This window comes from Trypanosoma cruzi, genomic scaffold (genome assembly GCF_000209065.1).
Source record: "Trypanosoma cruzi strain CL Brener 1047053517163 genomic scaffold, whole genome shotgun sequence".
Lineage (NCBI taxonomy): Eukaryota > Euglenozoa > Kinetoplastea > Trypanosomatida > Trypanosomatidae > Trypanosoma > Trypanosoma cruzi.
This window is the reverse complement of record NW_001849555.1, coordinates 141,627-153,576: the sequence shown is the minus strand read 5'-3', so window position 1 is coordinate 153,576 and position 11,950 is coordinate 141,627. Positions and strand designations below refer to the sequence as shown.

Sequence of the window (11,950 nt, the reverse complement as noted above, 5' to 3'; positions counted from 1 at the left end):
CGGTCCATTTCTGTCCACTGACCCAATGAATCCGTCTTCAGCGCACGTGCTTTTCGGTACAACTCGTCCTTGAGTGTCATGTAATTAAACCAGTACCATTCCACGTCAAACGACTCCCCTTGCTTAATAAAGAACTGAGGACGTGCCATTATGTCCTCACACATGGTGTGCGCAAGATCTGCGTCCACGTCGTCCGTCAACTCCGGTGGCTTGTACTCTTCCTTCGCAGCGCTTGCCGCCTGCAACGCAGACCATCGATATGTCGTGAGAACATCTGTTTTTGTAAAGCGGTAAAGATTGAGACGTGCCAGGGCGTCCTCCGCGTTGGCAACCGTGGCGAATGAAAGAAATGCACCCGTCACGAGGCCTGTGGTCTCGTCAAGGACTAAATGGATTGTAAAGTTTTCATGTCCAAGAACCTCACTCACCTTCTTTGTCATGTGTCGCAGGAAGAGCACCCGCTTTTCGGGCGTCACATTGTTTGGGAGGCCATTGACAATAATATGCCTCGACATCTGGAGATCATCTGCCATGGATGCACGTCACTCTCTTCCCTTCGGCTCCTGAATTGTTAAATCCTTCACTTCGACGTGTGCTGATGTCTATGCCCGCACCTTTATCGACCTCCACCCTGCCCGCTCTTTTTAAGCAAACTCCTCTCCTCACCGCACACTCGACTACGTCCGCCCTTCTTTTACCGCTATTTTTTGTTATTGTTGCTTTTTAAATAAGAAACCACCAAGACGTTATTTTATTCCTTTTTTTTTTCTTTTTTGGCTGTTCGTTTCTTGCGGAACCGCGTGTCGCCTGCTGCTTCTTTTGCAATACAAAAAAAAAAAAAAAAAGAAAAAAAAAAAAGTAATGTAGAAAGCCGGCCCAGTGCAAAAAAAAAAAAAAAAAAAAGACAACAGGGGCAAGACATGTGCAGCCATGCCAAGAGAACCAACAATAAAAATAGAAAGTCCGCATATCATTATTCCTACAACACGTTGCAGGGAAATCCCCCCACCCTAACCCTAACCCATCATCACTTCCTACGCCACCACACATGCTATATACAGATGGATGGATTTTGTAGACATCGTCATGGCCGGCATCCATCGCCATGAAAGTATCGTGCTGTGAGTCCTCCTCATCCTCCTCACACACACCTGCAACATTTCTCTTCTTTCCTTCTTTCTTTCTTTCTTTCTTTTTTTTTTTTTTTAACCCATACAAAAAGATATAGATAAGGAGATTCTACCTCTCTCCCTCCCCTCTCTGTTGTCCCACAGCAACAGCACCACCACCGCGCTGCTATTACCATCGGTGCTACTACTTCACAACGACAAAACCAACATCCACAGGGACAGGTGAGGAGGGGGAGAAGGGCACATTTACTCGGCCGCCTCCTCTTCCTCCATCTTCTCTACCTTCTCCTTCAGTCGGTTCCAAATGTCAACTTGGTTGTGGCCAGCGTTCCAGTACTGGAAGGCGGGATCAAAGAGACAAAGCCCGTACTTGTTGAATAAGACTGGCACCGCCATCACAATTGGGACACGGATGTAACCGCGCGCATATGTCCAGTGAAATAAAGAAGTCCAGAAATTAGCTGCCATTGGCTGTCAACTTCAAACCCGCGTTCGTGTGTTGCTTTAGAGCTTTCTGTGGCGTGTTCTACTCCTCCCAACGCACACGTTGCACCCCAAAAAAAGAAAAAAAGAAGGGAATGCCAAGAGAAAAGAAAAACACATAAATAAATAAATAAATATTTAAATCACAGAGAAGCGTGTGGGTGTATATCACCGACGACAGTAAGACACACATGCCGGAGTTACGGTTTAAAGAGAGTCCCCTCCCCCCTTCCTCCCCTCTACGCACACACACACACACATGTATATACATATATACAAGTAGAAAAACAAACAACTCATAAAAAAAAAGTAAATACAAACGGAGGCCCAATGTTCGTCTTTTTTTTTTTTTTTGCCGCCATTCGGACACGGATGCACTACAAATGGTTTCACCCCATTCTCCGCTACCACCCAAACTCCCTATACAAAAGACTTGTACCCCCAACCCCCAACCCCCAACCCCACCAGCCCTCGTTCGATCCCATCACTCACTGCAGTTGCAATCTAAACCCCCTTTCATTCCCTTCCGCTCGTCGGCCCATCTCTAAACGTACGCCGCCCACATCTCGGGTTTTGTGTGGTAACCGTCCTTCCGCTTTATATCAGGGTATTTGGCCTTCATAATATCCTGATAGCTTTGCGCCCACAGCATGTCAAACGTAATGGGGAAGTCCACCTTTGTGGGCTCCTCAATGATTGGTGCCCATGGCTCAATCTTCTTGCTTCGCGCACCGTGAATTGTGCCCATGTCATCCACAAGCCCCCAGTCTGAGACAGACTCACGCAAGGCTCGTGTCCAGTACTGTTTCAGTGCAAATAAACCGCCGTCAAGTTCTTCAGTGACGGGTATCTGACAGCTGAAGCGTGTGTTGTAGGTAATGTCAGGACGGTCCATAGACCGCCAGTTTGTAAGCGACGTGTATTCCCATCGATTAGGGGGTAAAAGTTTGTCAAGAGTCTCAATGTCAACATTCACCATGCAGCCATCACCATGGTTCCAGTCGGCACAGTCCGGGTTATTGCACTTTCCCCAATAGTGTGCATAGCCGTGGCACATGCCGGAGCCATCAATCAGCGTATTGAGCGTGACGTCAGGCATTGGGTACATGCGAAAGTGATACGGGTGACCGTCAAAGCCAACAACTGTGATATTAATCAACTTTGTCTTGTACTTGCTCTCGTGCACCTTCCCGTCAACCGCGTACGTTTGACTTAAACGACGTGCCACCGACTTTTCCGGGAGTTTCCCCATGCGACGCTTTTCGCGGTAGTTCAGTTTGTCGCACATAATTTCAGCCCGTTTCAACGGCTGCTGGAGACAATTACGGTGTGATATATACCAGCGACCGGCTTGCTGAGTTTCCGCCAACTCCTCAATCTCATTGTACACGTGGGGAACAATGCGATACAAGCGCACCGCAGAAAAAGCTACCGCCGCCGAGGCCGTGGTGAATGTGAGCGGCCGGCGAAGCATTGCGATAACAGAATAATCTCGTCCCTAAAGTTATGTGTGTGTGTGTGTGTCCAGTATCTCTCCCAATACTCCTCCTCCCGCTGCCCAGTACAAGACACACACAAACAAAAAAAGAATTAAACACGTTTCCTCAACCATATCGGGGCAGCACAAGCAAAGGAACCACCAAATATCTATATAAAGGAGATGCATAAGGATAGTGCAATGAGCATCCGCGCCATCTCCAAATTCCTCCCTCCTTCCCTCACTTCCTCGTTCTCCGCCCAAACCCCAATAAACACATCGCAGCAAAATGTCAAAAAAAAAATTCAAAAAAAAAAAAGTGCACATGAAAACGGTTCTTGTTGTTTTTTTTATTTATTATTATTGTTTTTGTTCACGTTCAATCCTCGTCCATGATATCCAGCAGATCGTTGCCTCTCTCTGGAGGGCCCGCCCTTGTTTCATCTACGCGCAGTCCATCCATAATCTTAAACAACTCCTTATTTTGCGACTCCACATCGGCTTTTGTCATCCGGACCAAAGGGATCGTCGAAGCTGCCGTCCGGTCTCCCACTCTATCCGTAGCGCCACCAATTTTACTACCCTTCTCGCCGCCGCCCACGCAGTGCTCATCCATTTCCTCCTCCACGTCGTCAAAAAATTTCAGCTTAAACATTTTCTGTGGGGCATTCTGCCCGCATCCTACAAACCGTGATAAATAATTCAACTCCCCCGTCACCACATTTGCAATTTCCGATGGCACAGCCGTAGGAACAGTACTAAGACGACTCATGCTTGGCATGGACGGCAATAACGATGTTGGACCATTTGCTTCCGCCCGCGTTGAGGCTTCTTGACGGCTTGGGGCGTATATATTCGTGCCGTTCTTCGTCATCCGCGTTCCTGCATTCTTCGGGTCCCACTTATCGAGCGGCACCGATGGTGGGTGGCGCAGTACGGCGTCCCGATGCTCAAACGCCGTCGAAGCATCAAGTTTCCCATTTTTAAAGTAACGGATACTGCCCGGTGGCTCACAAATGGAAAGAGGTGGGAGAACTCGATCCACAGGCAAAACAAAAGACCCTCTGTCTGACTGCATTCCCTCTTCAAAAAGCACAGAGATAACAGTGCTACGGCCAACAATAAAATTCAGCAATTCCTTTCGAATCTCCGCCAAGTCGCCATGTGTAAGCCGACTGCACAAGCCTTCCAGCATGACAAAGACAGGGGTGACTTTCGCCTGTGCTTCCGGTGTAATGAGTCGTTTTAGCTCCTCCAGATGTGTCCATGTCATCTCCACAAGTTCCAGCGGGTGACGCAGTGTAAAAAGCTGGTATTTCACCCCCATTGCCATAAGTTCAAATAATTTGTTCATGGACAATGGTGAGAGGCGCATAACGGACATCTCCGTCAACGATTTAAATATCTCCTTAACTGCCGAGTATGAGTAGAGTGGCTGTGGGCGGAACAGCTCCGCCAGAAACTCTGGACTAAACATATGCCTCACCATATCATTCATCACTGTCTCAGCCATTTCCTTTTCGACATTCTGAGCAATGAGACGTGTGTGAAGAATAAAAATCATCTCCGCCCCATAGTTAAGCACCAGAAAGGCCAGTGAACCAATTGCCATTTTCCTTCTGCGCTGCGGCTTGCTTCCCTTCTCCTGTTCTCAAACCCCCCTCTGCACCGTCGCGGGGATCAGTGGAGCAAAAAAACGGACACGTGCTCGTTGAGTAAGCAATTGGGTGCAGTTGTCAAATTATACAACGGCCTCCCACTCTGTGTGTACAGGACCCGACAAGAAGGCAAACAAAAAAAAAAAAAAGGAGGGTGTCAGTTCAACAGAGACACACAAACACAGAAATCACCCGTCTACTTTTACTTCTCCCTCTATAAGCGGGTGTGAAAAGGATGTGCTTCCGCATCGGCCCTCACTCACACCCATGCACACTCTCCCCGTCAATGAAGAAGGCGGTGGTGGTGGTGGAATAAATAGAAAGCGGATGGTGAGTGATGATTACAGATGCACACACATTTAAACGCGTAAAATTGCTCTTTACTTCTCCCACAGTCCGCATACGTCTTCTCAAATTACACACACACATCAAACAAAAAAAAAAAAATCAAAAAAGAAGATCTTTTCATGACCTTCAACTGCGTCGAGTTTTCTTTGTCCGCTTAAATGCACGCTGCAGGCCAGTGGCGCTCGCTGCCTCATTCTTCATCCCTTGCAATGAGGACTTGGCATCACGCAGGAGTGTGGAGTCCACGTTAATTAAGCGTCGCAGCTTTTTCTCCACGGAGAGGCCAACGAGTTTTCCATCCTTGTCATATATCTCACGAGCATCCTCCTCCGTCTCCCCCGCCCCCTCTTCCCGGGTAGTCTCGGTGCCATTCGTTCCTGGTGACTTCAGCTTCTCAAGTCGAGAGAAATGTTCAACAATGCGGGAGACGGCCTTCTGCAAAAATGCCCTCAGTTGCTGTATCGGCACACCCGCAAATGCCGTCTGTTGGGCCACCTGCTCCACCGTCTGGCACTGCAAACCTACCGCAAGCAACAAAGCTGCCTGTGCATGTGACAACACGACACCCTCGGAACCATCCGGTAGTCGGTGCAGCCGATATTCAAAGTAAAGCTTTGCAATGGCAGGAATCAAATCCAATACTTGCCCGCCATCCACAAACATGGTGGCGTTCAGCTTCAGCCGTTTCATGTCATTGCCGCTAAAGATCTTCTCCAGATCTGACCATGTGCACTGCACTTGACCGCCCACACGAACAACATGTGCCGAGGCCTGGGAAAGATCCGTGGCAGCTGCCAGCTTTTGGGGATCATTGACGTCAATATCCTTCAAAATGCTCAGCGCCAACTCCGTTGAAAGGTGGCGAAATGGCATTGCGAGAAGTGGAATAAACCGCCGACGAAACTCCGCCCGCAAAAGTGCAAGATCCAAACCAATAGGACGCACCATCACACAGCTGTGCTCACCCGTAAGTTCATTCGCAGCATGGCGAAGATATAAAGGTTCATAACCCGCGCGCCTCCAAAAGTTAAATAACGCAGTCGTCACACCAAAGCTCACACCAAGATATTCAATAACCTCATATGGACGATCAATCAGTGGGGTAAGAAGAGTAGGAATACGTTTCCGCGGAAGAATAATGGTGCTGCTGGCATCATCCTCCAAGGCACCGGCCCCATCATTAACGCCCTGCGCCAAAGAAGGGGAAGACAACGCCGGAGCGGGGCGAAGAGAAATAGAGCCACTGTAATATTCGTAGAGCAGCATCAGAGCGCGAGAACCATATCCCGCACGCTGCAATTCTGGATTGGTGGCAATACGCACAATTCGAAGTCCAGCAAGTTTGGCAAATCCTTCTTCAAGGTAGCACTGTGACAATGTATACGGAATGAGATCACCCGCGGGGCGTACACCACGGCTAAGATTACTCTTAATCGCTTCAGATGTCACTTGCCCCTCTTCACAAGCATGAATGACGCAAAAAACATCCGGAAGACCACCCTTCGCATCCACACTCACAGGACAAAGAAGAAACAAGTGGTGGCCAGGGGCATCCGACATCAGCTGTAAGTCATTGGGCTGATTTTTGTAATGAGCCGCAACCAACAGTGACACAATCGTCTGAAGTAATTGTTCCGCAAATGGGTGGTATGAGAACAGGGCATCACGATTGACATAGTACAGCTCACACTTGCTGGGATGTGGGCACGTCTTCACACCTGTGGGCCGTACGGTGGTGTCAAGGCACAGTAGTTTGTGCAGCCACAGCTCGACTGGATCATTGGGGCCGTAACGAATGGCATCCGTCAACGCAATCTCACGGAGAAAACGCCTGTCATCCGAATTTCCCGCAGCAGCAGCAACGCCCCCATCGCTTCCACAATGTTTACGCATATCTGCAACAAGTTTCATGGATAAGCTTCTCCCTGTACCCTCGTAGCCAGAGACCGTCGATGAAAGAAAGACCAGGTAAGGACCCAACATTTGCTTCACAACAGGCAACGGAATTGCGGCTGCTTCATCAATGATAGCCAACTCCGCCTGTGCAAATTTTGAGGCATCGTGAGGAGAGATATACTGAACCGTTTGACGGTGCTCACGAAAGAGATTAATGCGCACGATACACTTGCTAAATTCTATATTAGTACTCTGCATGGCCTCAAATTCCGTGCGCTCCGTGTACCCCAACTCCTTCAGTCCTCGTATCACAAACTCAAAAAATGTTTGCAAGTTTTCTGGAGATGGAGCCGTACAAAAGATGTTGCTGTACCCCTGGGCCAGCGCACCAGCTGCGGCGAGGCCGAGTGCTGCGGATTTGCCACGTCCACGACCCGCCGTGACGACACAAGTTGTGTTAAGAGACTTCTCCATAACAGTTTGCATGAGCGAGAGGACCGTTTTGCCCTGGTCAATTGTTTGGCAAATTGCCACAAGTGGCCCCACTTCATTGCTCCCAGAAAGTCGATCTTTTAAAGCAATTAAATCCGCCTCGTGTTTCTGATGGCCTTGTAACACCAACTCCGCCTCGTAGCTGGTGGCGCGTGCATTCTCTACCGACTGCATCTTTGTGGTGATGGGGAGAACGTTTAATTCGTCATCGACGCAAAGCGCCGTCTCACAATCCACAAGAGAAAGAAGAAATCTTTCATTGAACCGCGGCACCACATCGCGCAATGCTTCGGTACGATATCTTGCATGAACATCCATTGCGATGGTGTAGAGCTGCTTTAGCGAACGCATCGCACGGAACATGATGACAATAATTCCACCACCCTTCACTGTTTCAATGGTACGCGCAAGTGTGTTGGGTGTGATCGCCTCAAAGTCCTGCAGCACAGCCATTCCAAACGTCTGACCAAGGATCTTGTGAGTCTCCTTGTATTGGCAGAAACGAATTGATGTTTGAGAAAGAAATGTCTGAAAAGCCTCCTTCGTTGCTTCAGTTGACATGCCACCCTTCACCTCAAGACGCGCACGCTTCTCTTGTTTTTTGCTGCTTGTCGAACCAAAATCCGGTTCCTTTTTCATGCACCACAGCACACTCACCTTGGCACTATGGTTGGCATGAGAGACCATCTGGTGCAGATTGACGATCTGGTCCTTCCCGCGGTCACCAACGAGAAGAAGCAACGCACGATGTTTCTTATGTACTGCATTCTCAATAATGTGGCGGACCCGATCGTCCACCTTCCGCTTAATCGTCACACCCCCAGTGGCGCTGCTGCGGGTTGTCGATGCAACAGAGGCAGGGGAGGGCATACTGAAAATAATAAATCTCCAATGCTCCCAACTCTCAGCTTCCTTCCGTTATTCACGTCTGCCTGTTTATTTCCTGCTCTTCTTGATTACTTCTATGGGATGTCTTCTCCGCCTTTATTGCGTGTCCAGCCACTTCCGCCAATCCCCAACAGCTTTTTTTTATTTGTTTGTTTGTTTGTTTTTTATGTTTGTTCCTTCTTCCTCCTTTATTGTTGCTGCTTCGCCCCACACACACACACCGCGTAGCAGAGATGCAGTTTTTTGTTGTTGTTTTGGCGGCAACAAAGCCAACAAAAGAATAAAAGCAACAAGCGAAATAGAAAAAAAAAAAAAGAAAAAAAAAAGGCCCAGAAATGCGGAACGTACCCAAAAAGAGGGTGAAGGAACTACACGCCCACACGGCAATAAATCTCGCGGCAAGGAATTCGTACAACAACAACAAAAAAAAAAAAAAAAAGAAACAAACAAAAAACAATCGACAAGTAACAAACAATTTTAACATTCCTCGGCATATAAACGTGCCCACACAAAGTCATGCTTTTTCATCTAAAGGCATTGAGAAGTCGATAAAACCGCAAAAACAACACAATAAAGCACAAAGTAGAAAAGATCAGTCCGCACGATCCTGAGAAAAATTCACTCTTGACATGTTCGCAACATTCATCGTGTCGTGCACAAACTTTGATAAGTTGTCCTCCCTGGTAAGTTGCAGAGTGATTGGAATATTCTCACGCTCACATCGCTGAAAACAAGCAAAAGAGTGCAGCTCACGGTATGAGGACAAAACCACATGCCGTCTCGCCTTCTCATGATAGTAGCGAACACACAACGTGCTGTCATCCAGCCGCATTTGGTAACGATCATAAAACTGTGAACAGCAATGCTCCTTCAGTTGGGCCACTGTCATGCCGGGCTTGACGCACAGCTTCGTCTGGACACTCCACCCATCCGAGTTGTTGTAGTGAACAGCAACGATGAATGGCGGGGTCTGTGCTTGACTCGCCGGGTCAGACGAACAAATCTCCACGGGATAATTCGGGCTGCCCATATTGCTGCCTCCGTCGGTATTTGGGTTCCCACGCCGCATCGGCACAAGTGGTTGTGGCGGGTACGGAAATCGAGAAGGGCTTTTGCTGCTGCTATCGGAGATTTCAGTCTGCGTTGGCGTCATAAGAGGTGTGGCTCTCGCCGTTTTTTCTAAATTCTCTGAGGATGCCACAACACGCAAAGGCGTACGCAGAGCAGAAATCTGAACAGATTGTCGCCGCCGTCTTCGCAAAGGACGAGGGTTGCTGCTGACGTTTGACATCCCTGTGGCGTCATCGGCGTATGATTCGTCCCCAGATTCCGCATCTTCTGATGATTCATTCGTTTGACAATAGCGACTCACCTTCGTCGTCTGCCGGGCATTCTTCAAGGCGCTAGCCTCAATACAAAACACGGCCTCATTCAGTCTCCCCTGCAACTCCTGCAGTCTTTTCTGGAGCGCAATGTTCTCTGCAAGAAGGGCCTGTTCCCTTTTTTGACTCGTTCGCAGCGCCTCCTTTACGCGTTGCCTCCACAGTACACTCTGGGCCTCCATCTCCGCTAGCTTCTCTTGCCACTCGGCACTGTTGCCTTGGCTGTTACAATCTACCGCCTGCTCCGCAGCAGAACTCTCCCTCGTCACGGACGACGCGGCACAGACGTCGTTGCATGACTCAACAGTCGAACCATCAGCAACAGTCGTGGAAGTGGCAGCGGCAGTAGTGTGCGTTGCAGCGCTCGTGTCCGTCCCTATGCCTGACTTCAGTGTCTGTATCTCGGCCTCACGCCGCTGCAGCTTGCGGCGAAGGACAACAACTTTCTCCGCAAGCTGCACCGCCACTTCGCTCCGTACAACTTCCTCCTCGCAAATTTCATCGGCCGGCATCCGGGAGTACTTATTCAAAGAAACGCAATGACGCAGCTCGACGGGGCGCAGTGCGTCGCCAAATGCGGATGACGCAACGGCCGCATCCGGTTGGTTACAGTCTTTGCCGTTGCCACCATTCATTATTCTCGTGGCGCCGTGATTGTGAGAACACAAAAGAGAAGTTATGTGTTTGTGCTGCGGAACAGAACCCCCCACTCGCCACAAGACGCAAAGTGTACGATATGAACCCCGTCTGCAATAAGCAAAAAACACAAGCGAGGAGGAGGGCTAAAAGAAAAAAAAAAAAAAAAGAGAGAAGCCGCATTGTGTGCCACCCGTTATCGGCAATAAAAAGTGGTGGGAAGGACAAATTACACAAAAGGACAAATTACAGAAAGGAAAAAACAGAAAGGAAGTAATAATAATAATAATTTATAAAAGGTCCATTCACACCTCTCCCTTCATCGTCCATTTAAAGCCTTCGTTTTCTTCATTCTCAAAAACTCTCTTCTCCTTTTTTTTCCCCCTTTTCCCTCTCAGGTTTTAGTCCGAATTAAACGCCGATTTTGCCTTCTGCAAGCCCCCTCGTATTTGCGGTAGCAGCACCGATCGCAGCTGGGCGTAGTCTGCGGCGTCACCCATGTAATCTTGCGCCGCCTCAATGACGGCCGTCGTGTTGTTCCGCGTGTCGTCCAACGCCGAAATCACGGCCTCCTGCACATCATCCCTGCCACCCAAAGTGTTAGAAGCTGAAATCGCGTCGTCAAGTGCGGCAAGCACGTCGGTTGTCATGTCACAAAGACACTCACAGGTACGGGCAAAACGAGCCTCATCCCGCTCCCACTGGTCCTTCTGCTGGCAGCAGCGCAACTCCTTCAATCGCATCTCGTACGCCCTCAGGGGGCCATCCATGTAACGAAGTAACTTCGCTCCACAGGCGTAAATGTCCGGGTCTGTCACAAAAAGATCGGTGATTCGCTTAAAAGTCTCCCGCATGCGTTGCTTGTACCGCTCCACGATACCTTCCCGCACCCCCTCCGCCTCCTTCACGGAGGCCGCCCTCCTGCCAGACTCCAAAAATGCCTCGGGCATCTCGACATCACCAGCAATGGGAACGATATCACACATGTTTTGCTCTTCTTCATCCTCCATGAGACTGGCGAACAAATGCGACTCTTCCACCCCCTCCATTTGATCCTTGGAGCTGGCGGGAATACGGCCCTCCATGTACGCAATGGCATTATCCACAAAGCGGTGAAGCGATTCCCGTTCCAATTGTGTGTTTCTTTTCGCTATTTCCAGTAAAACATTCAACGCATTTGTTGTCTCGGTCACCTCCTTCAGCTCACAACCAATAGAGAAATAATTCTGCCACATGCGCCAGTCACGGCGATTATTGCGCAACGCCTGGCTCATGGCATTAAACGCAGGCCGAAGTCTCCCATCACGCAGAAGCACTGACGCAAGATTATTCCACGCGTACGCATCATTTGGTTGAATTTGACAAACACGCGTAAAGGCTTCCCCACTGCGACCCCACTGTTCAAGCCGCATTGCCGCGTACCCGAGAGAAAACCAGTCGCCGCCAAACACAGGATTCAACCGCACGGCCTCATCAAAGTACTCCACCACTTTGCTATACTCCTCTCGCTCGAGTGCCAGCTTCGCCAAGGCACGCATAGGGGCTGCGGATCGGTGATTA

At 49.2% G+C, this 11,950-nt stretch overlaps 7 protein-coding genes across 7 annotated transcripts, besides 10 other annotated features; all 7 read right to left on the bottom strand.

Annotated features, from left to right (window-relative positions):
• Positions 1-533, bottom strand: Tc00.1047053509177.68 (translation initiation factor, putative; the record flags this gene model as incomplete). The annotated part of the gene is made up of 1 exon (XM_801853.1): positions 1-533. A coding segment is annotated over one exon (533 nt), but the record flags the coding sequence as incomplete, so codon positions are not given.
• Positions 1-11,950: a sequence feature (heterozygous, non-Esmeraldo-like haplotype).
• Positions 829-903: a microsatellite.
• Positions 1,160-1,207: a microsatellite.
• Positions 1,377-1,598, bottom strand: Tc00.1047053509177.59 (hypothetical protein, conserved; the record flags this gene model as incomplete). The annotated part of the gene is made up of 1 exon (XM_801852.1): positions 1,377-1,598. The coding sequence occupies one exon, from the start codon at positions 1,596-1,598 to the stop codon at positions 1,377-1,379; it is 222 nt and encodes a 73-aa protein (XP_806945.1).
• Positions 1,732-1,757: a sequence feature (AT_rich).
• Positions 1,855-1,891: a microsatellite.
• Tc00.1047053509177.50 (hypothetical protein, conserved) lies at positions 2,158-3,087 on the bottom strand (the record flags this gene model as incomplete). The annotated part of the gene is made up of 1 exon (XM_801851.1): positions 2,158-3,087. The coding sequence occupies one exon, from the start codon at positions 3,085-3,087 to the stop codon at positions 2,158-2,160; it is 930 nt and encodes a 309-aa protein (XP_806944.1).
• Positions 3,435-3,455: a sequence feature (AT_rich).
• Positions 3,470-4,702, bottom strand: Tc00.1047053509177.40 (hypothetical protein, conserved; the record flags this gene model as incomplete). Its single annotated transcript, XM_801850.1, has 1 exon — positions 3,470-4,702. One exon carries the CDS (start codon positions 4,700-4,702, stop codon positions 3,470-3,472), a length of 1,233 nt encoding a protein of 410 aa, XP_806943.1.
• On the bottom strand, positions 5,223-8,354 carry Tc00.1047053509177.30 (hypothetical protein, conserved; the record flags this gene model as incomplete). The annotated part of the gene is made up of 1 exon (XM_801849.1): positions 5,223-8,354. The coding sequence occupies one exon, from the start codon at positions 8,352-8,354 to the stop codon at positions 5,223-5,225; it is 3,132 nt and encodes a 1,043-aa protein (XP_806942.1).
• Positions 8,509-8,547: a microsatellite.
• Positions 8,675-8,698: a microsatellite.
• Positions 8,795-8,826: a microsatellite.
• Positions 8,965-10,389, bottom strand: Tc00.1047053509177.20 (uncharacterized protein; the record flags this gene model as incomplete). Its single annotated transcript, XM_801848.1, has 1 exon — positions 8,965-10,389. The coding sequence occupies one exon, from the start codon at positions 10,387-10,389 to the stop codon at positions 8,965-8,967; it is 1,425 nt and encodes a 474-aa protein (XP_806941.1).
• Positions 10,665-10,688: a sequence feature (AT_rich).
• On the bottom strand, positions 10,792-11,950 carry Tc00.1047053509177.10 (hypothetical protein, conserved; the record flags this gene model as incomplete). The annotated part of the gene is made up of 1 exon (XM_801847.1): positions 10,792-11,950. A coding segment is annotated over one exon (1,159 nt), but the record flags the coding sequence as incomplete, so codon positions are not given.